Below are 24,027 nucleotides of genomic sequence, written 5' to 3' on the forward strand. Positions count from 1 at the left end.
GTCCACGTTTCACTTCCATAAATGGCTACACTCCATACAAACACTTTCAGAAACGACTTCGTGACTCTTGAATCTATACTCGATGTTAACAAATTTCTCTTCTTCAGAAACGATTTCCTTGCCATTGCCACTCTACATTTTATGTCCTCTCTACTTCGACAATCATCAGTTATTTTTCTCCCCAAATAGTAAAACTCCTTTACTACTTTAAGTGTCTCATTTCCTAATCTAATTCCCTCAGCATCACCCGACTTAATTCGACTACATTCCATTATCCTCGTTTTGCTTTTGTTCATGTTCATCTTAAATCCTCCTTTCAAGACACTGTCCATTCCATTCAACTGCTCTTCCAAGTCCTTTGCTGTGTCTGACAGAATTACAATGTCATCAGCGAACCTCAAAGGTTTTATTTCTTCTCCGTGGATATTATTACCTGCTCCGAATTTTTCTTTTGTTTCCTTTGCTGCTTGCTCAATATACAGATTGAATAGCATCGGGGAGAGGCTACAACCCTGTCTCACTCCCTTCCCAACCGCTGCTTCCCTTTCATGCCCCTCGACCCTTGTAACTGCCATCTGGTTTCTGTACTAATTCTAAATAGCCTTTCGCCTCCTGTATTTTACCTCTGCCATCTTTAGAATTTGAAATAGAGTATTCCAGTCAACATTGTCAAAAGCTTTCTCTAAGTCTACAAATGTAAGAACCGTAGGTTCGCCTTTCCTAATCTTTCTTCTAAAATAAGTCGTAGAGTCAGTATTGCCTCACGTGTCCCAATATTTCTACGGAATCCAAACTGATCTTCACCGAGGTCAGCTTCTACCAGTTTTTCAAAAAAAAAGTGGTTCAAATGGCTCTGAGCACTATGGGACTTCACTGCAGAGATCATCAGTCCCCTAGAACTTACAACTACTTAAACCTAACTAACCTAAGGACGTCACACAGATCCATGCCCGAGGCAGGATTCGAACCTGCGACCGTGGCGGTTACGCGGCTCCAGACTGTAGCGCCTAGAACCGCTCGGCCACGCCGGCCGGCACGAGTTTTTCCATTCGTCTGTAAAGAACTCGCGTTAGTATTTTGACTTATTAAACTGATAGTTCGGTAAATTTCACATCTGTCAACACCTGCTTTCTTTGGGATTGAAATTATTATATTCTTCTTGAAGTCTGAGGGTATTTCGCCTGTCTCATAGATCTTGCTCACCAGATGGTAGAGTTTTGTCAGGACTGGCTCTCCCAAGGCCGTCAGTAGTTCTAATGGAATGTTGTCTACTCCCGGGGCCTTGAGATTATAAATTAATTCTTATTATTAAAATGTATGCGCGCTATAAGCGAAACTTGGTTACTTGTCCTCCAGAAGCTGCAATTTTAGTGACCACCGCTGTAGATGTAGACGCAGATGAAGTCAGGAGTATAGGGAGCTAGTGCTGGTTTCGTGGTCTCGTACTCACGTGTATAGTGAGCGGCTGCTGCGTGGGGCCCGGGACGTCCAGTCTCTCCTGATTGGGCTGCGGATGGCTGTAGAAGGCGAGCACCCCACCCATCCGGTACTCGCCGTCCGCCTCCTCCGTGCTGCAACACACAGCAGGAAGCTCACCGCTCCTGTGACAAACTCCTACCTGCATATCGCCGTCAACTTATGGTTGAACAGTCTCCACATCTAACGCCAGATTTTAAAGTTTGCTCCTAGAGCACTGAGTTCTCCGACAAAAAGGCGGAAGGTCATGCTCTCAAGTGCTAAAATAAACTCCTGCGGTGTGTCATTAATATTACACGAACCATAATCCTTTTGAAATGCTAACGTACAGTGAGAAACTTGAATTTATTCGTAAAAGCGAGAAGGCATCAGCATCTCTTCATTTCCTACAAAAATATAAAAAGCTTGTGAGGTTACAAGGGATACTGTAATAGTATAACTAATTTGCTGGATGTGGTAATGTTTACTGTGGAAGAACATTTGGGGAGTAGCAAGCACAAGTCAGTATATTTATGGAGTCACCTTCTTGATAGAGAGGAGGCAGCATATAACAGTGTCACATTGAATTACTTAGTTACATAATTGCCTATGTCTCAGTGCATAAGTTGGTACATATGTTAATAATGTAAGGTGTGCTTGTCTTGCTAATCGCTGGATTCGCTGGGTATCTGATCACTGAACTAGGAGTACTCCATAAACATAAGAGCTCTTCAAAATAGTTCAAAACTCAAATTTAAAGCATAGAAGCAGGGATAATATTTTGGACATTAAAGAACATGTTTTACATAAAAATTAAGTTGTAACGATGTTTGAGAACCTCTGCATAATAAGTTATTGTCTTTTATTGTGAAGGTACTGTTCAGTTTTCGATCTATATAGAGCAAAATGAGTATTTCGTATGCCACACCGAGCGAGGTGGCGCAGTGGTTAGCACACTGGACTCGCATTCGGAAGGACGACGGTTCAATCCCGTCTCCGGCCATCCTGATTTAGGTTTTCCGTGATTTCCCTAAATCGTTTCAGGCAAATGCCGGGATGGTTCCTTTGAAAGGGCACGGCCGATTTCCTACCCCATCCTTCCCTAACCCGAGCTTGCGCTCCGTCTCTAATGACCTCGTTGTCGACGGGACGTTAAACACCACTAACCTAACCCGTATGCCACACCTTTTAGGCAAAGACGTGATTAAACAAAAGAAGAGGGGTAAAACTGCCAAAAAGGGGAGTGCCCTTAAATATGTAAATAATCTGATGATTGTCTACAAAATAATATAAGGTATTTAGTTTTACAAATTTTAATATGGTAACATTGTAAATGCATGATGGCCATGTTTAGAAATAATATATTTCACTAATGTAGTGTCGCGTGACCGGACACAGGACAGAGGATAGGGGACAAAGGTCGAGGTCTTTGGATTGTTGTCCGTCGGTACCGTAAGGTCGGTGCGGCTAAGAGCCGCCGACATAGTATCACGTGGCCATCAGTTTGTTTTGTGGATGTGATTTAGTAAAATAAAAACGTTTTCATTCTAAACTGTTGTCGGTGTAAATCATTTCTGAATGATCGTGATCTAGACATATACTTGAATTCATTCACTGCTGTACTTAGGCTGGCTATTTACTCAATATAGGGCGCGAATGCAACTGTGCACTTTTGCAGACGAGTCAGGATAAAAGGTAATGTGCAAGCCCGAGTGAAGTTGCAAGCTCTCCCTTCTTGACCTGAAGAAGAAACTTGTACAAACACTTATACTTCCAATTATTGTGTACAGAGATGGTATCCTGCTAGGCCTTTAGGCCTTTCTCAGCAAAGATCACGGCACCTGGAACTGATTATGAATGTCCCTCTGTTCGTTATATCTGTGATATTTGATTCTTTAATTATATTTCACCATCATATGCACAATTACTCTGGCTGCACACACACAAGCACAGAGATTTCTTTACCATTCCTATTGTCTTATCAACTTACACTGTCTCTCATAGCTCTCCTCGATCTTAACGCTCTAGTCTGAACAACATGTCAGAAACACTCATTCCCAAGAGAGCAAAATCTTTTCTGTCCCATTCCATTGTTAAGCCACTTTCTCAAACTGCTTCTCTATAGCAAGAACCCGACTCTGGAATAACTTCCCGAATCATATAGGAGAACTGAATAGAAGCTCCAGCTTCAAAAGACAGATAATCACATATCTAATCAAGCAACAAGAATGACTACCCTGTCCGTGGATGCATTCGTTACTCCTGCACATTTTTCTTTCTAACAAGACCTTCCTCATTTCCCAGTATTCTTAGCTGTTAAATTTCCTTTCCCCAGAACTCTCTACATCAGAAACATCTACTTTTTACACCTATAAGTTCTTTTTATGGAAACGGCCTTGCCGCAGTGACTACACCGGTTCCTGTGAGATCACCGAAGTTAAGCGCTGTCGGACGTGGTCGCCACTTGGATGGGTGACCATTTTTCGTGGTGCACTCAGCCTCGTGATGCCAACTGAGCAGCTACTGGACCGAATAGTAGCGGCTTCGCTCAAGAAGACCGTCATAACGACCGGGAGAGCTGTGTCCTGACCCCACGCCCCTCCTATCCGCATCCTCCACTGAGGAAGACACGGCGGTCGGATGGTCCCGGTAGGCTACTCGTGGCCTGGAGACGGAGTGCTTTTTAAATTCTTGTTATACCAGCCACTATCTTTATTGTTATTATTGTAATTATTATTATTATTATTATCAATAGAGGCAGCATCAGCAGTTGTAGAAGTATTGCCAATATTAACTTTCTTAGTTCATAGTCAGTATTATTTACTCATACTGCCACTTCAGACACTCAAATCAATTAACACTATTTATCACACTAAAATTGTTATTTCTTAGGTAACTGTGATGTACTAAAGGTAAGGAATGTGTGAAAACCTAGTCAGATGTAAGAGGTGGCCTACTGACCTTAATCAGATCAGGTTAGATAAATAAATAAGTAAATAAACCGACAATAAATGTGTGCCGGAATGGGACTCGGGCCTGGGACCTCTGCCTTTTGCAGGAAAGTGATATGTTATCTTTCAGCTTTTTAAAAATGATTATCTGAGCAGTGTCGTTTGCAAATTGTCACAAAATAAAAATAAATATTAAGAAAATATACATTTACAGTATTTCTCATGACAATGTGTCATGTGGCTTCAGTTTTTTATTGAACATGGATAGGACACCACAAGATAATATCAACATCTAGAAAGCACATAACATTTCATAATTTTATAGATGTCCGGTCGTCCTCAGCCACTTATTTGAGTATGGTTATGGTTAACTTATTACTATCGATCTGAAAAGCTAATGGTCTCTATTCAGCACTGCTGTCAACTGCACATGTTTACTTATCGTAAATCCTTATTTCTGTTATGTCCCTTTGTGGGAAGAACCTGTACTGCAGATTTGCAGCATGAAATATTTGAATCTGTAACACCTCTTAAGTTTCATAGCTTTCATTCAAGGTGCTAGAAACATGAGCACAGACTCGCTCCTCTATGTAAAAAGCAAAAGAATTGTTTTAAAGCGCTTCCTTGCAAAAAGCGACGTTTCTACGACAAAATAACAGCACTCGGTTAGCCTATGTGATAATAAAGGTGAAAAGCTAACCTTACAAAAATTCCTGTTAACACTGCGGTACTCACTAGTTTCCGTTCAGGAAGAAGATCTCGCCTTTTTCATCGGAGACTGCAATCGTATTCTCGGTGGGGCCCAGCTCCTCCACGCTGAGGTGACGAGAGCCGATGGGTACGGTGACCACCTCCGTGTACCCTGCAACACGCCGGGAAACCAACTCTCCTGCTAAGCAAATGCTTTGCTTCATGGCTGGTGTTCAGCGCGGCTCCAATAAACTCGTTATAGTCAGTCAAATTACGATTTAACTTGGGCAAAATTGCGTCACAAATGATTAAAGTGATATTCTGTTCAATATGGTGGTCGTTGTTCAAAATTATTTTATTTGTTAGTATAAGATTAATATTTTATAATGTGTTACTTTAACAGATGTAATATTTGAAGAACATTTCTTTCTTCCACATAAGGTTTATTAAAAAATGGCAGCTGCTGGATGTATTGCAGTATTTGCAAAAAATAATTCGAAGACGGTCAAGAGCCAGTCACTCTAATGCAACTCTAATGCAACTGTCTTAAGCCAGTTCTAACTCAACAGATTCAAGATACGTCAATGTAAATGATGACTACAAATCTGTCAGTACCAAGACTATCGATACAAAACCTCGGTAATCGATACAGACTCACATGCTACAGTCGCCATCTTGTGTTGAGTGCATAACGTCGAAGCAATTAGTGCAGTGAATTACGCTGCCAATCAGTGACAAAATACAATGTGTAGTAGTGTTATGTTAAACAACAGCTCCGCCATTACACCAGTGATGCAAGTGAAGCAGCAAGATGATGAAATTGTAAGTGATCAATTGTCATATAAAAGCCTAACACACTATTTTCGTAACACATAACTGATGAAAATCTATCTGCATCCTATACAGGCTGTGATATCATACATAGTCAACCACAAGGAAGAAAACAAGCAGAAGACATCACTGATTTCGATTTCTAGCCATCCACTGCCCCCCCTCCTCCCCCCTAAATGCCACACCAGCCGCTACAGTAAAAAACAATGGACAAAGAGTTCTCGATTAATCTAGTTTAAGATTGTTTATTTATAAGTAACATTTCTCTGTATGTGTGTATGTATAAACGCCTGAATATGAACAGAACATGTTCGAAACGTGTTGTATTATGTTAGAATAAACATAAAATAAAAAAGAGACTGGTAACAGAAATTAGAAATAAATAACTAATGCAGAAGGGTGCTGATGGCATAAACGCGGCCAGTAAACTCAGTGGAAGCCGTATCTTCATAAGTGCTGCAGACAGACTGCACGTACTGTGCCGAAAAATCACACCGATAAGAAAAGCTTTGACGTATGGAAGAAACAACAATCGGCAATTTATATATGCTTTCAAAAGAGAAGTGCCCGTTCAGCTGACGGACCATTTTTCGGCCTAACTGATGGCTTGTTTTGTGGAAAAATAGCGGGTTCTCCTTTAAAATACAGAAGCGGAATCAGGTCAAATGAAAGTGCGAACGCCCGTATTTGCTGAAACCGTCAAAAATGCTGTGAGAAACACTGTGACGAATGGTCTTATGTGGTAAAAGGGCACATAGATTACTTTCTTTCAGATGAGCATTCTGCTGACTGAGTCTACTGTCGCACATTTTGTGCAAGTTTTCGTAGTGGGAAAAACATTCCTCACGAATGTGCACTACCGAGCAGTTCTCAAAGAGGCAGATAGAAGGGCGACAAATCAACGAAGAACAAGAAGTAGCTTTCCTAAGGATACGTACTTACCTTGATTATAAAGTCGAGGAACAGTTACTTGTGGATCTTATTTCAAAAATGGAAGAGTATCTGAAAGAAAATGATTGCAAAACATATGATCGAAGGCACATGAAAAGAAAGTCTGAAGAACATTATAGTGAGAGTGTTGTAACATCTGGTAAAAGTGTAAAGGCTGACACTGTAACGTTAAAAGGGACTGCTGGTCACATTCTTACATCTTACCATACAAATTCAACAGATCCTGAGTTACAAAAGATACGCATAACAGAGGAAACCGTAAGTAATGTGAAAGACAATGAAACGGCCATGAAAGTTGCTTATCCATCAATAGATAATCTCACAACAATAAAGACTATGGATAACATCCTTGGCAACGTAAGAATGTTCTTTTCCAAAATATTGACCAGAGTAAAATGCAGAGTATACGCCCAAGGGCTTTAATATGCCCACTGCAGATAGGTGTAACAGTTCAAATGTATCACAACTTCAGGTCACGTTATACTATCGACGTTCTCCATCATCTGGGTTTCTCTCCTTCCTACATATAAGTTATGAAATTAAAAACGAATTGCGCAATAGTAAGCAGCAGTTTTTCAGAGGATCTGATAGACAATAATGCATTACTGTTTGTGCCATACAATGTTGATCGTAATATTCGTACGTTAGATACGAATAATACATTTCGCAGCATGGGAATCATTGGTGCTATAACAACAGAAATGAAATTACGACCCATTGTTGCGAGATATGTCACAGACAGCGCTATAAAGGGCTTGTACATGTTACGATACGAGAGCACAAATCTTCAAGAAATCGTCCATAAACTAGAAGCAAATGGCACCAACATCATAACAATTGATGTCCTCTGGCTGTTATCTTGGTCATTTCCGGGAAGAGATCATTCCACTTCGTTTGGAATGATGCAACTGTATACAATAACTCAAATCGCCAAAACTCTGGAAAGGTATCTATTAGGTACTTACCAGTCATTAATATAGCACCTAGTGACATGACTTGTGTGTTATATCTTCAGACTAAGTATTCAATAGCTCGAAAAAGGACGAAATTTTTAATTTGATTTTTTGGTACTTTCCCATGGTCCGCTTTTATCTGACTTCGGATTTGTTAAAAAGCAACATTAGTTGAATTGGATACCACTCCATCGCTTCTGAAGAATTTTGTCCAGGTTTAGGGCTAATTTTTCTTCATTTCACTGGACTAATACGTCACTGGAAGCAAATAATGTATCAGGCTCCTTGTAAAAAGTAGAAAGCAACTGATGCATCAGTCATAAATGTTTTACAAGAGCTGCTGCTGTGACTGTACGGTGGCCTCCAGAGCTCTGTCTTTGCACTGGCTGATCGGGAAATGAATCACGTATCCTACACTGATGGCCATTAAAATTGATACACCAAGAAGAAATGCAGATGATAAACGGGTACTCATTGGACAAATATATTATACTACACCTGACATGTGATTAGATTTTCACGCAATTTGGGTGCATATATCCTGAGAAATCAGTACCCAGAACAACCACCTCTGGCCGTAATAACGGCCTTCATACGCCTGGGCATTGAGTCAAACAGAGCTTGGATGGCGTGTACAGGTACAGCTACCAATGCAGCTTCAACACGACACCACAGTTCATCAAGAGTAGTGACTGGCGTATTGTGTCGAGCCAGTTCCTCGGCCACCATTGACCAGACGTTTTCAGTTGGTGAGACATCTGGAGAATGTGCTGGCCAGGGCAGCAGTCGAACATTTTCTGTATCCAGAAAGGCCCGTACAGGACCTGAAACATGCGGTCGTGCATTATCCTGCTGAAATTTATGGTTTCGCGGGGATCGAATGAAGTGTAGAGCCACGGGTCGTAACACATCTGAAATGTAACGTCCACTGTTCAAAGTGCCGTTAATGCGAACAAGAGATGACCGAGACGCGTAACCAATGGCGCCCCATACCATCGCGCCGGGTGATACGCCAGTATGGCGATGACGAATACGCGCTTCCAACGGGCGTTCACCGCTAAGTCGCCAAACACGGATGCGACCACCATGATGCTGTAAACAGAACCTGCATTCATTCGAAAAAATGACGTTTTGCCATTCGTGCACCCAGGTTCGTCGTTGAGTACACCATCGCTGGCGCTCCTGTCTGTGATGCAGTGTCAAGGGTAACCGCAGTCATGGTCTCCAGGCTGATAGTCCATGCTGCTGCAAACGTCGTCGAACTGTTAGTGCAGATGGTTGTTGCCTTGCAGACGTCCCCATCTGTTGACTCAGGGATCGAGATGTGGCTGCACGATCCGCTACAGCCATGCGGATAAGATGCCTGTTATCTCGACTGCTAGTGATACGAGGCCGTTGGGATCCAGCACGGCGTTCCGTATTACCCTACTGAACCCACCGATTCCATATTCTGATAACAGTCATTGGATCTCGATCAACGCGAGCAGCAATGTCGCGATACGATAAACCGCAATCGCGATAGGCTACAATCCGACGTTTATCAAAGTCGGAAACGTGATGGTATGCATTTCTCCTCCTTACACGAGGCATCACAACAACGTTTCACCAGGCAACGCCGGTCAACTGCTGTTTGTGTATGAGAAATCGGTTGTAAACTTTCCTCATGTCAGAACGTTGTAGGTGTCGCCACCGGCGCCAACCTTGTGTGAATGCTCTGAAAAGCTAATCATTTGCATATCACAGCATCTTCTTCCTGTCGGCTAAATTTCGCGTCTGTAGCACGTCATCCTCGTGGTGCAGCAATTTTAATGGCCAGTAGTGTATGTGGGGGAGTGATAAGACTTATCATGTTCCGATATGCTCGTAGTCAGGAGCCTCATTAAAGATTTTTCAGAAAATAATCCCAACCTCAAGCCAGCACAGTTGCAGTCACATAGGAAAATCATCTCACTAAGAAGACGCCATACTCACATTCCAGTTTCGAATTAGGCATCGACTGGGCCAAGAAAATAGCAATGACTTTTTTTTTAATTATTACTGCAATGAGTATTGACTTTCAAAAGGCGTACGACTCCATAGACAGGGAATCTCTAATATCCATATTAAAAGAATTGAACCTAGACAATAAAACTACAAACCTAATTAGAGAAACCATCACCAACACATACTCCAAAATTAAATTTATGGGAGAACTCTCAGACCTATTTGAGATAAAAACTGGAGTACGAGAAGGTGATGGACTCTCTCCATTGTTATTTAACTGTGCCCTAGAAAAAATAGTAAGCGAATGGAACAAGAAAATCAATAGTGGAATCCGACTAGGAACAAAAAACAAAGGCATCAATGTTAATTGCCTAGCATTTGCAGATGATATGGCCCTACTAGCTGAAACATGGGAAGAAGCCAAAGAACAGATCCTCGAATTACAGAAACAAGCAGAGAAAATAGGCCTTAAAATTTCTTTTGAAAAAACCAAAATAATCACAAATATAAAAAAGCCAATGAAATATCTTAAAGTAAGAGACCAAAAGATCGAAATTGTTAAAGAATTCAAATATCTTGGTGAATGGATTAGCTGGAACGCCCTTGAGAAAAAAGCAATAGAATTAAGAAGAAACAAAGTTGAACTAGCCTTTCAGCTTACTAAAAATACTTATAATAAAAAGTCCCTCTCATGGAATTCAAAAATAAAACATTACAACACTGTCATTAAACCAGAAGCACTATATGCAGCTGAGACATTATCTATCACTAACCATGGCCCAATTGAAAGGCTAGAGATCAAAGAAAGAAAAATATTGAGAAAAATTTTAGGCCCCAAATTTCATAACGACAAACTAATTCATACCAAAAATGAAACACTCTACAAAACCACAGAAAAACTTTCGGATACAATGAGGAAAAGAAGAATTGAGTTTTATGGGCACATTCTCAGAATGAACCCAAATAGACTTACAAAAAGAATGTTTGACTACTTCAGGAATAAAAAATCCAAACCAAATTGGTTTATCCAAACAGAGAAAGACTTAAGAGAACTACACATCACAGAAAAAATGCTCACAGACAGGACCGCAAAAATGATAAGCAAAGACAGAAAAGAGGGATTCCAGCTCCAAAATAGAAAGAAAAGAACGATTGTCATCTCTGATGAGGAAAGAAAAGCAAGATCAGAAAGAATGAAACAGTGCTGGGCGAAAAGAAAGGCACAGAACACACAGAAGTGATTGATTCAACGTACCCCAAAGTTGGGTGAAACGAAGAAGAAGAAGAAGAGTATAGAGAAGGATAATAAGGTATAGGAAGGTATAATAAAGTATAGTGCAATGGGAGCTACTGTTGCTGAACATAAATGAACAAGTATCATTGTGTTAGTTTAGTGGTTCGGGAAATAGCTTTGAAGGCCTTTAAATACTTTTATGATGTATAAATTTTGTTGCTTTAGTACTGATCTGATAAGTTAAGCGGCACTTTTAACTGTTTCTACAGTTTTTTTTTCCACAAGCGAAGTATTCTTTGTTAACTTTTCCCAAAGATGTTAGGCAACCAATATTGATATTCTGTGTAGACTCTTTAAGTCTCTCTGAGACATTGCAGGTTTGCGTGACTACCTTTAGGGAGTTCCACACCCTTGCAGCCACTCAGATACCTGGCGGTTAGTCGGACCATGCTTCCGAAGAAGTTTTAAGCACACTTTGTTCCGGGAAGTCGTGCTGTGAGTTGTGGCAGTTCAGAAACGGCAGAAGCAGTTCGGAGAATTGTGAGACCGTATTAGTTATTTTCAGTGGTTACTAATAATCAAGGTTGCGGATCAGTTGATTAGTATGATTTACTTTGCAATCGTATCGGGTTCTAATCTCATGAGATCGTTTTATAGTCACTCAGCCCGAAGTATTATGCACTCAGTTTCGTCAATCTTTCCTGCGCTTTAGATTGTTCTATGTTTTTATGGAAATGGCGTATCAAAACCTCACTATTTGTGATTCCTAGAATATCGACTTACGTTGCATGTGCACTGTTAATCCCACGTTGTTTGTGCCCACTGCTTATTTGACTTGAAGACAGTATAGGTAATTCATATGAATTTGCTGTTACTAATTTCTGCTTCCCTACATAGTTTAATAAATATTTACGCCTATTTATGGTGCATTGTCTGTCTGATGCCATCTTGTGCGCACATGCAGCAAGTATTCCCCTCTTTTCTGTTTAGTGGTCACAGACATTGCAGATAATGAAACAAGTCAGTTAATAAGCAGTTTTCCCACATTAGTAGTGACAAATGTCTCGTTATTTGCAGGGTATGTAGGTAAGTTAAGACGCTGGTTCCTGAATGCTCAGTTGCTGTTGCGGAATTTCTGAAGAGTGTGTGTTCATATCTCCACGAATAAATTGCACAGAGCATGGTACTGATGCCACAGACATTCCGTAATAGTTCATACAAATTTAGTTTTTTTAGTCACATCATTATTCACACGATTTGGAAAGGTATTGTCAGAAGTTAGTAATTTTCATTTGAAGTACTGCGATACAAATAAAGGCAATGATCCCATTGCACCGCGTCCAACTGTAAATTGATCATTTTTACTTTCTGTTGTTTTGATTGTTTGATAGGATGTTACGAGTGGTTTTCACAATATTTTACGCTTAATCGCGCAATCTACGTCTACCAATTACTAATTGTGCGATTTATTGTATGTGCTACTGTGATTATCCGTTATTTATTCTTGAAATCAGACTGCGTTAGAAAACTGATTACTGAGTCTATGATTTTATCAATGAAAAGGCAGGAACCCGACTGGATAATAGCGTCTGTCAGCTCTCCGCTTCCGAGATTGGGAGAGAGCGCCGGGTCCAGATCGAATTCACCCAAAAGTTGGCGATGAGGGCCGTTGTGGGGGCAGCCTGGACTTTGTTTTTAGGCGGTTTCCTACATTCGACTAGGTGAATACCGGGCTTGTACTGATGTACAGTGGATAATACTAGACGCAAATAGACAGATTAACACGTCGATTTGGGATAAAGGCCAGAAAAATAAGAAATCTTAAATTGGCAATTTTACTATGACCTGCGAACGTGCTACCTTGCTCACAATCCTCTTGATGGTCTCCCATATAAATACGAATCTTATATAACGATTTATAAAATTCGGTAATAAACGCCATAGTGTCTTCTTGTTCTCCTGCATACTTTGTTGGCGTTTGAAAATGCTACCCGAGAAGCTGAGAAGTTCTGTTGAATTAATCGGTATTTGAACAGTCATAGACCACCACACGCGCCCCTGATTCCAAAGTGTCATCAGGGAATAGCCAGAGTTAGCAGATGACCCAAATAGTTCCGAATGGACTCATCAGCGTTTTAGTGGCCCACCCGGTCAGGAACACAGTCGCAATGCTCAAGCACAGTCGGCGAAAGGTCCCTGCTATATGCTGCTGACTTAGTAGTAACAAATAATTAGTTTTTTAATGTGCTATTTTAGAATTCGTATCTGTTTTAACACTGGTGGCTTGCATATTTGACATGTGCGATGAGAGAGACAGCTTCCCGTGAATCATATGCAGTTTTGCTTTCTCGCGCATATCTTGGCGTTCATGTTGGTCAAATATACCACGTTAGTTGTGGTTCATTAAAATGAATATCGAGCTGAGCACAATCTGCGACCACTGTTCAAGTGGGATATGTTAGGCTCTCAGGTTAAGGAAACGGAGAGCAAAGAGCGACGGGTGCACACTCGTGGAAAGACCTGAGTCGGAGCCGCTGTCAGTGAAACACCTCGCCACTACCGCTGTTGAAGTATCTGACTGATGGGATACTCGTGCGAGACAGCGAGAATTAACTTTATATCATCTCGGTTTTATTATTGGAATGAATTCCTTGCTTTAATTCATGAAATTGATAGTTAAAAACTGTTCGAAGTCCAAGTGGCCCTCAGGCAACTAGTCAATTTTAGTACTGTATTACCTTGCGCATTTATTACATGCCTTGTTCTAGTACGGTGTGTTTCTGTACATGTAATGATTCGTTATTAGCGTTCCAAGACGTTGATTGAAGTATCTTTCCTTGTTCCTTTGTGAGTATCCACTTGCGTGGTAGCCGGCCGGAGTGGCCGTGCGGTTCTGGGCGCTACAGTCTGGAACCGAGCGACCGCTACGATCGCAGGTTCGAATCCTGCCTCGGGCATGGATGTGTGTGATGTCCTTAGGTTAGTTAGGTTTAATTAGTTCTAAGTTCTAGGCGACTGATGACCTCAGAAGTTAAGTCGCATAGTGCTCAGAGCCATTTGAACCATTTGAACTTGCGTGGTTGCTTCTCAGCCGCGTATTCCGTAAATGCTTGGGAATTGATAACGTTGAAATATGTGGTGCATCGCAACTTCCTGGGGAGGAACGACGTGGTGGTTAGTGAGCCCAAAGTCTTATGTATTACCAGGTACAGATTGAGTCCAGAATCCGTGTGGCTGTGACGAAATAAGAATGCTCTCTCTCATATGGCGTCGGAAGTTATGGTTATTTGAGTCAGCGTCAACGAACTTTTGTTTTGTCAACTGCAGGAATCCGCGATCTTCGTGGCGATGAGTAGAATGCAGCACCGTCTGAGGGGTCATGTTATATTATTATTTGCAAATTATTTATCGTGTAATTTCTGTTGCTAAATCAACTTTATGAATACATAATCTAAGCGGAAAACAGACTTCTTGATTTTTGACTTGAGATCTCCTTTCTTCTTGAATGCTTTGTCCTGGAATGAAAAATGTCCGAGATGTGATGAACACTTGTGCCTTTAGTTTGAGTAATTTGATTATTAACTGTGGTGCGTGCGAATAATGCACTCGTATTATTAACCTGGACAGAAGATTTGTTTCGCACTACTTCATCACGTGCCGTCTACGTCTGCAACTTCTATACCTTTTTGTTAATATGGACATTCTGTGAACATTAATCCACGTCTTCAACACAATATTTAGTAAAGAAATATTTAGATCAAATAAGAAAGTATCTTAGTAACCACATCTTCAGGACCAGTTTAGCCCACAGCACGATTACTGATTACAAGTTGTTGCACAGCACGGCTCTCTTTCAGCTTTATGTTTCGGTGTGAAGCATACTGCAGTGAAGATAAAAGGTAAGTGCCAATCACCCGCTAGCTCCAAAGGGCTGCTGGAATGTTTAAAGTGTCGTTAGTACACAGAAAAATGGTTGTTGTTGTTGTCGCCTTCAGTCCAGAGACTGGTTTGATGCAGCTCTCCATGCTACTCTATTCTGTGCAAGCTTCTTCATCTCCCAGTACCTACTGCAACCTACAGCCTTCTGAATCTGTTTAGTGTATTCATCTCTTGGTCTCCCTCTACGAATTTTACCCTCCACGTTGCCCCCCAATACTAAACTGGTGATCCCTTGATGCCTCATAATTTGACTACCAACCGATCCCTTCTTCTAGTCAAGTTGTGCCACAAATTTCTCTTCTCTCCAATTCTATTCAGCACCTCATCATTAGTTACGTGATCTACTCATCTAATCTTCAGATTTCTTCTGTAGCATCACATTTCGAAAGATTCTATTCTCTTCTTGTCCAAACTATTTATCGTCCATGTTTCACTTCCATACATGGCTACACTCCATACGAATACTTTCAGAAATGACTTCCTGACACTTAAATCAATACTGGATGTTAACAAATTTCTCTTCTTCAGAAACGCTTTCCTTGCCATTGCCAGCCTACATTTTATATCCTCTCTACTTCGACCATCATCAGTTATTTTGCTCCCCAAATAGCAAAACTCCTTTACTACTTTAAGCGACTCATTTCCTAATCTAATTCCCGCAACATCACCCGACTTAATTCAACTACATTCCATTATCCTCGTTTTGCTTTTGTTGATGTTCATCTTATATCCTCCTTTCAAGACACTGTCCATTCTGTTCAGCTGCTCTTCCAGTTCCTTTGCTGTCGCTGACAGAATTACAATGTCATCGGTGAACCCCAAAGTTTTTATTTCTTCCCCATGGATTTTAATGCCTACTCCGAAGTTTTCTTTTGTGTCCTTTACTGTTTGCTCAATATACAGATTGAATAACATTGGGGATAGGCTACAACCCTGACTCACTCCCTTCCCAGCCACTGCTTCCCTTTCATGTCCCTCGACTCTTATAACTGCTATCTGGTTTCTGTAGAAATTGTAAATAGCCTTTCGCTCCATGTATTTTACCCCTGCCACCTTCAGAATTTGAAAAAGAATATTCCTGTCAACAGTGTCAAAAACTTTCTCTAAGTCCACAAAGGCTAGAAACGTAGGTTTGCCTTTGCTTAATCTATTTTCTAAGATAAGTCGCAGGATCAGGATTGCCTCACGTCTTCCAATATTTCTACGGAATCCAAACTGATCTTCCCAGAGGTCAATTCTACCAGTTTTTCCATTCGTCTGTAAAGAATTCGTGTTAGTATTTTGCAGCCGTGGCTTATTGAACTGATATTTCGGTAATTTTCACATCTGTCAACACCTGATTTCTTTGGGATTGGAATTATTATATTCTTCTTGAAGTCTGAGGGTATTTCACCTGTCCCACATATCTTGCTCACAGATGGTAGAGTTCTCTAAGGCCTGGTTCTCCCAAGGCTGTCAGTAGTTCTAATGGAATAAAGTCTACTACCGGGGCCTTGTTTCGACTTAGGTCTTTCAATGCTCAGTTAAACTCTTCACGCGGTATCATATCTCCTATTTCATCTTCATCTACATTCTCTTCCATTTCCACAATATTGTCCTCAAGTACATCGCCCTTGTATAGATCCTCTGTATACTCCTTCCACCTTTCTTCTTTCCCTTCTTTGCTTAGAACTGGGTCACCATCTGAGCTCTTGATATTCATACAAGTGGTTATCTTTTCTCCAAAGGTCTCTTTAATTTTCCTGTAGGCAGTAGCTATCTTACCCCTAGTGATATGCGTCTCTACATTGTTACATTTGTTCTCTAGCCATCCCTACTTAGCCATTTTGCACTTTCTGTCGATTTCATTTTTGAGACGTTTGTATTCGTTTTTGCCTGCTTCATTTACTGCATTTTTGTATTTTCTCCTTTCATCAATTAAATTCAATATCTCTTTTGTTACCCAAGGATTTCTATTACCCCTCGTCTTTTTACCTACTTGATTCTCTGCTGCTTTCACTATTTCGTCTCTCAAAGTTACCCATTCTTCTTCTACTGTATTTCTTTCCCCCATTCGTTCCCAATGCTCTCCCTGAAACTCTCTTCAACCTCTGGTTCTTTCAATTTATCCAGGTTCCATCTCGTTAAATTCCCACCCTTTTGCAGTTTCTTCAGTTTTAATCTACAGTTCATAGCCAATAGATTGTGGTCAGAGTCCACATCTGCCCCTGGAAATGTCTTACAATTTATAACCTGGTTCCTGAATCTCTGTGTTACCATTATATAATCTATCTGAAACCTTTCAGTATCTCCAGGCTGCTTCCATGTAGACAACCTTCTTTCATGATTCTTGAACTAAGAGTAAGCTACGATTAACGTATGCTCTGTGCAAAATTCTACCAGGCGGCTTCCTCTTTCATTCCTTACTCCCATTCCATATTCACCTACGACGTTTCCTTCTCTTCCTTTTCCTACTATCGAGTTCCAGTTACCCATGACTATTAAATTTTCGTATCCGTTCACTATCTGAATAATTTCTTTTATCTCATCATACATTTCAACGATCTCTTCGTCATCTGAGAGCTAGTTGGCATATAAACGTGTACTACTGTAGTAGGCGTGGGCTTCGTGTCTATCTTGGCCACAATGATGCGTTCACTATGCTGTTTGTAGTACCTTACCCACATTCCGATTTTCCTATTCATTATTATACCTACCCCTGCATTACCCCTATTTGATTGTGTATTTATAACCCTGTATTTACCTGACCAGAAGTCTTGTTCCTCCTGCCACCGAACTTCACTAATTCCCACTATATCTATCTTTAAACTATCGATTTCCCTTTTTAAATTTTCCAACCTATCTGCCCTAAAGGGATCTGACATTCCATGCTCCGATCCGTAAATGCTAGTTTTCTTTCTACTGATAACAATGTCCTCCTGATTAGTTTCCGCCCGGAGATCTGAATGGGGGACTGTTTTGCCTCCGGAATATTTTACCCTAGAGGACGCCATCATCATTGAACCATATAGTAAAGCTGCATGCCCTCGAGAATAATTACTGCAGTAGCTTCCCCTGCTTTCAGCCATTCGCAGTACCAGCACAGCAAGGCCGTTTTGGTTAGTGTTACAAGGCCAGATAAGTCAATCACTCAAACTGTTGCCCCTGCAACTACTGAAAAGGCTGCTGCTCCTCTTCAGGAACCACACGTTTGTCTGGCCTCTCAACAGATACCCCTCCGTTGTGGTTGCAGCTACGGTACGGCTATCTGTATCGCTGGGGCACGCAAGCCGCTCCACGAACGGCAAGGCCCATGGTTCATGAGGGGGGGCGGGGGGGGGGGGAGGGTGCACAGAAAAATAGAGCGGACGATATTGTTTTCTTCAATGCTGTAAGAAACGCTATTCGTGTGTGCATTTTTATTTTAAAACTAGTAAGTTAGTTCTGTTGTGTTTAAATATTCATTACTCTCTCTCTCTCTCTCTCTCTCTCTATTCGTTTAGTCGGTTCCGACTCTTCGTGACCCCATGAACCAAATCACGCCACTTTTTTCTGTCTTGCACTTTCTCCCGTAGACCTTCCAGGTTGGAACACATTGCTTCTGTGATGCCATCGATCCATCTCATCCTCTGACGTCCTCTTCTTCTAGTTCCTTCAATCTTCCCCAGCATTAACGTTTTTTCCAGCGAGGCATGCCTTCGCATTGTGTGTCCAAAGTAGGTCAGCTTTTGTTTTAACATTAGAACTTCCAGGGAGAAGTCTGGTTTTATTTGCTCCAATATTGATCTGTTGGTTCTCTTTGCAGTCCATGGAACTCTAAGAAGTTTCCTCCGACACCACAATTCGAAGGAGTCAATTCCTCGCCGTTCAGCCTTTCTAATGGTTCAGGTCTCACATCCATACATCACAACTGGAAAGACCATAGCCCTCACAATGCTGATCTTTGTTGCTAGTGTTATATCTCTGGACCTTATAACCTTGTCAAGGTTTGACATCGCCTGTCTACCGAGCAAAAGGCGTCTCCGGATTTCATGGCTGCAGTCGCCATCAGCAGAGATCTGGGAACCGAGATAACTGAATGTGGTCACTACCTCCATGGTTTCTCCTACTATATCCCACGAATTGGTAGGTGTGGTTGCCATAATTTTCGTTTTCTTCACATTCAGCATAAGACCGGCCTTTTCACTTTCGTCTTTCACCTTCAGTAAGAGTGTTCTCAATTCTTCTTCACTTTCTGCCAACAGGATCGTATCATCCGCGTACCTGAGGTTGTTTACATTTATTCCAGCTATTTTAATTCCTGTTTCTTCTTCATCTAGCCTCGCATTCCTCATAACGTGTTCTGCATACAGAATGAATAAGTACGGTGACAGTATGCAGCCTTGCCGGATCCCTTTCTGAATATTTATCCATTTCGTTGTTCCATACATAGTTCTCACCGTGGCTTCTTGGTCAAGGTATAACCCTGTATCAGATGTAAATTCAGTATCGGTCCGTTGCGTTTGTATATTCATTATTAGTCCGCTGAGTCCGTATATTTCTTAGTAGCCTAAAGCGACTGTTGATTCATTATCAGTCGATTGCGTTTGAATATTCAACATTAGTCACCTGTGCTTAAATACTCTATCGTTAGTCAGATGTGCGTAAATGCCACTGTTAAAGTTGCTCTTAAAGATTAACTTTGTTTTAAAAATAAGAAATCAATTAGTCATTTTTTCTACCACAATTGCAATCTCAGAATCTTTCACTGGTTGTACAGGGTCTAGCAGGCCTTAATGAGCGTCATTTCTGGTAGCTACCTAGTGAGCACTGCTGGAACAGATCAGTGTGTCCAGTACTGGATAGTGGTCAACTGCGGCTAAATACGAGAGAGCACATCAAAAGATCAATGGCAGAGAATTACCACGTACCAGTGAAGTGTGTGCTGAGTGCCATGTTCAGAAGGCACAGCTCATCTCAGTGTAAGAGTATGAGGCACTAAACGTCCCTGTGTGAAGAGTGGTGAAGCCTCATCGCACATAATATAAGTTAATATTGCCGCAAATGAGAACAGTGCTTTATTATGGAGTGGGCTACCCTTTACGTCACGTACCCTGTTACAAGACTGCTAGCAAGTTGTTAATGGGTACGGACGCGAGGAGTGGTATAGGCCGATGACGAATATGACCACCATATCTAATTCTTTCGCCACTGAGGGGGCCTTTTTGTATACCTACAGCCTCTTAACAGATTCGCGTCAGTGTCTTTGAGATGAGTCTCCGAGAGATAAACATATTAGTTTCGCCTACAGCAACAGTCTGTTTCTCCATATGAATTCTAGACCCTTTCACGTTCCACTGAAATTGTGAGTCATTTTAATGGTGAATTTTTTGTCTTTATTTTCCGACGCGGTGATATACATAAAAATCCATGGCGATTTAGTTTTTTGGTTACATGCTTTCTTCTGGCAAAGTTGGTACTTCATACTATTTTCAAAAGACCAGTCGGAGGAAACTAGTATCAAGTTGTCAGAGAGTTTTTGATCCGATTTTCTTGATCCTTGATTCTTGAGTGGATATACACATCTCTCTCTTATTTGAACACGATAATGATGCGGATAGTTTACTTAATATGGCAGGGTCGTTCCCGTTATCATAATTGGTTCCTGCTCTTTCCATTCTTTGCACAGACTCAACTACTTTCTTTGCGTATACACCTGGACATGAGGTGTTTTTCTTCGTTTCTGATGTAACGGTCTCTAACACTGTAGTTATTGTCACATTTCTGATGGAACGGTCTCTGACACTGTAGTTATTTTTGTCGCAATCTTCTTGTGAGTACAGTCAAATAAAGTCGTGAATGCCGTTGGCTGCAATACTTCACTCGTTCACTACCGTCCGTTCAGCATGCACGCCTGGTATTACTTTTTAATCTAGGGTCACTGTAATTACGGTCCGACACTGCACTGTCGCCTCGAAATTGGCGCTTGATCGTATTCAGGATCTGTACCACATGACACCACTGCCCACAAGTTGCCCACCGTTTGCGCTCAACGACTCCATTAGGATGGTGGAATAGGATGCACAGACATAAAAGCTACGTAATTGCCTGACTGCAGTTATTTCATCTGGTTGAAGAGTGCCAGAGTAGTTCTTTAACGAAATAAATTGCTCAAAAACTCATTTTCCACCGAATGTATGTGGGCTTACATTCATGGAAAGCAGGAAATGTAATAAAAAGCCTTATGAAGCTCATGAAGATAATTTTCCTGTGAAATAAATAGAAAATAAAGATTTTTCGAAAGCGAGCACACTTGTGAATTCAAAATTTGTCAGTGGGCTGTATTCAAAGTCACGTGCTCGAGCCGATGCACTTTACCGTGCTTGGATCCTCCTTGAAATGTTGCCCACAATATAACAGATATGTTTCTAAACGAGCCTGTCCCACTCACTGACGGCAACCCTCCTGAGGTTATTCGATTAAATAACAACAAACTGCGAGTTTCAACTGGCCTCAAGTTTGCTCAGTCGGGTCTACGTCAGCAGATATGGCAGACCATTGAATTCGGTTGATTCCTGCGTCCCGAACGAAGATGATTACGAGGTGGGTGTGACGTTATCGTGCGTTATCGTCTTGAAAGGGAAACCCATCGCGAAATATTGACTGTAGGCTTGGACAATAGGTTGGACGATTCTGCCCCTACATTGTAAAGCCTCAAATTACCCTCGACAATGAAGAAAAGAGTCAGAAATCCGTACGTTATAACGATCAAAAACGTGACTGAGCTATCATTGCTGAATACAGGGCTGCAGTAATACCTGGCAGAATCCGCACTCTGCTACGACAGTCATCAAGAGTCAGATATGCCCTGCATCTGTAGGTGAAAAGAACCCGAAGTCATTGATCCATATTCAATTTCAGGCGTTCTCATGCCCACCTCAGTCGCTCACCACATTTGCTGAGGGTTTGCTCGTACGGGAGACAAAGGGGACAAAGTGATCATGTGGGGGTGGCTGCGAACTGTCTGTCAAACACAACCCTCTTGGTTGCCTCTAAATATGTAGCGTACAGTTATGTTGCATTCTCCTCGTGAGAATCCATAACTTGAAGGCAAGGGTCATTACGTGTTGTTGACAGTTGGTGATCACGACGAGGTAATCTTCTCTGTTTTGCATCTCTCGAGAGCGAATGAATGTTCTAATGACGTCGCTGTGGTGCACTCCAATTCAGCGGGCAACTTCGCATCCTGACGACCCTTCCTACCATAAAGTTAAAATGCGCGTAAAATCAAATCTTGAAGCGGTTCTTCCCTTACAAAGTGAACAGTGTACACTGGCTGTATTCTCCCAGACTCAACAGGGGCACTGTTCCTAACCTTAGATCGTCCCTGGCACAATGACCTCATATGCTAACTGAGCGACGCTGGTTTCGCCGACGTACTGTACGTCTCATCTACTCATATCTCACCAACAGATGCTTCAACACTGACGTTCGGGGAAAACAGTCAGCACGACACGGTATACAACCTGGAGTACCTAAAACTAGTATCCTGGGGCCCCTCTTGTTTAATGTCTACATAAACGATCTACCAACTATAGAAAATACGATGGCTGCCACCTACGCGGATGACAATGCCATCCCAGCGCAAGACTGGAAATCTTCAAACATCAACTCACGACTAAAGACTGCACTTTGAACTGCCGAACCTTGGTTGGAGCGATGGGGGGTTAAAATAAAAGTCGGCAAGCGCGAGGCAATGCTGTTCACACGTAGACCGAAATAAGTGCACAGGCACCAACAGTGCAAACAAGTAACACTACACACACGCCCAACATGTCTCCTTGAGAAAGTCAGGTAAATCGATGTCTAGCTGGACCGAAAACTAACAAGTGGGGGACCACATACAATACGCGGCCAACCGATCACACACGATGCTCAAACAACTTTACCCAGTTCTCAACAGGCAAACTATACTGAATACGAGGGTGTCGAGGTCCACAAAGTTGCCCGCTGAATTGGAGGGCACCACAGTGACGTTATTACAACATTCATTCGCCTTCGAAAGATGCAGAACAGAGGAAATTACCTCGTCGTGATCACCCACTGTCAACAACGCGTAATGATCCTTGCATTTGACTTATGGATTATCCTTATCCTGCATTCTCACGAGGAGAATGCTGCAGAACTGTACGCTACATATTTAGAAGCAACTAAGAGGGTTGTGTTGGCACAGACAGTTCGCAGCCACCCCCACGCGATGACTTTGTCCTTTCTGTCTCCTGTACGAACAAACCCTCAGCAATGTGGTGAGCGACTGAGGTGGGCATGAGAACGCCTGAAATTGAATATGGATCAATGACTTCGGGTTCTTTTCACCTACAGATGCAGGGCATATCTGACTCTTGATGACTGTCGTAGCAGAGTGCGGATTCTGCCAGGAAACATTGCAGCCCTGTGTTCAGCAATGATAGCTCAGTCAAGTTTCTGATCGCGACCACGTACGAATTTCTGACACTTTTATTCACTGTCGAGGGTAATTTGAGGCTTTACAATATAGGTACAGAATCGTCCAACCTATTGTCCAAGCCTACAGTCAATATTTCGCTATGTATATGGACCACACTGATTAGACCGCTGATGACGTACGTAGCTCCAGTCTGGGGATATGCAGTTCCAACACGCCTGCGCCACCTGCAGGTCATACAGAACAAGATTCTACCGTGGACATTCACAATGAATATCGCCTAGATACTTTGTAGGAGATATTAAAAAAACTCGCCACATGCCATACGTGAACTCCAGACACTCGAGCAACCACTTCATCCTGAATCTGGGAAACTACGACCGCAATCGTAAGTGGAAGCACAGTCGTCCAAATACTCATTATTAGGACACATAACCACCTAGGGCAATCCAAGGCACACAAACAGCGCAAATGACGACGAACCCCTGCATCACAGCGTAGCTGACTTGCACCGCCTGATTAATCACACAGCCGCTCAACCGGCCACAGCAGGGAAGCCAAATCTTGCTCACTAAAAACAAATAGAACCCACACAACCTCCTACAATGTGTGATCGAT

The 24,027-nt window shown here is 41.8% G+C and overlaps 1 protein-coding gene across 1 annotated transcript in view; it reads right to left on the reverse strand.

The window, feature by feature from the left end:
- The window catches only part of LOC124709009 (A disintegrin and metalloproteinase with thrombospondin motifs 7-like), a 552,648-nt gene that overhangs the window by 70,080 nt on the left and 458,541 nt on the right, over positions 1-24,027 (reverse strand). Inside the window, exons 15-16 of the mRNA XM_047240641.1 lie at positions 5,142-5,268; positions 1,451-1,571 (exon numbers count right to left, since the gene is read on the reverse strand). Coding sequence (XP_047096597.1) covers positions 1,451-1,571; positions 5,142-5,268 — 248 coding nt within the window. The remainder of the gene's footprint in view (positions 1-1,450; positions 1,572-5,141; positions 5,269-24,027) is intronic.

The sequence above is a fragment of the Schistocerca piceifrons genome, chromosome 7 (genome assembly GCF_021461385.2).
Source record: "Schistocerca piceifrons isolate TAMUIC-IGC-003096 chromosome 7, iqSchPice1.1, whole genome shotgun sequence".
Classification (NCBI taxonomy): domain Eukaryota; kingdom Metazoa; phylum Arthropoda; class Insecta; order Orthoptera; family Acrididae; genus Schistocerca; species Schistocerca piceifrons.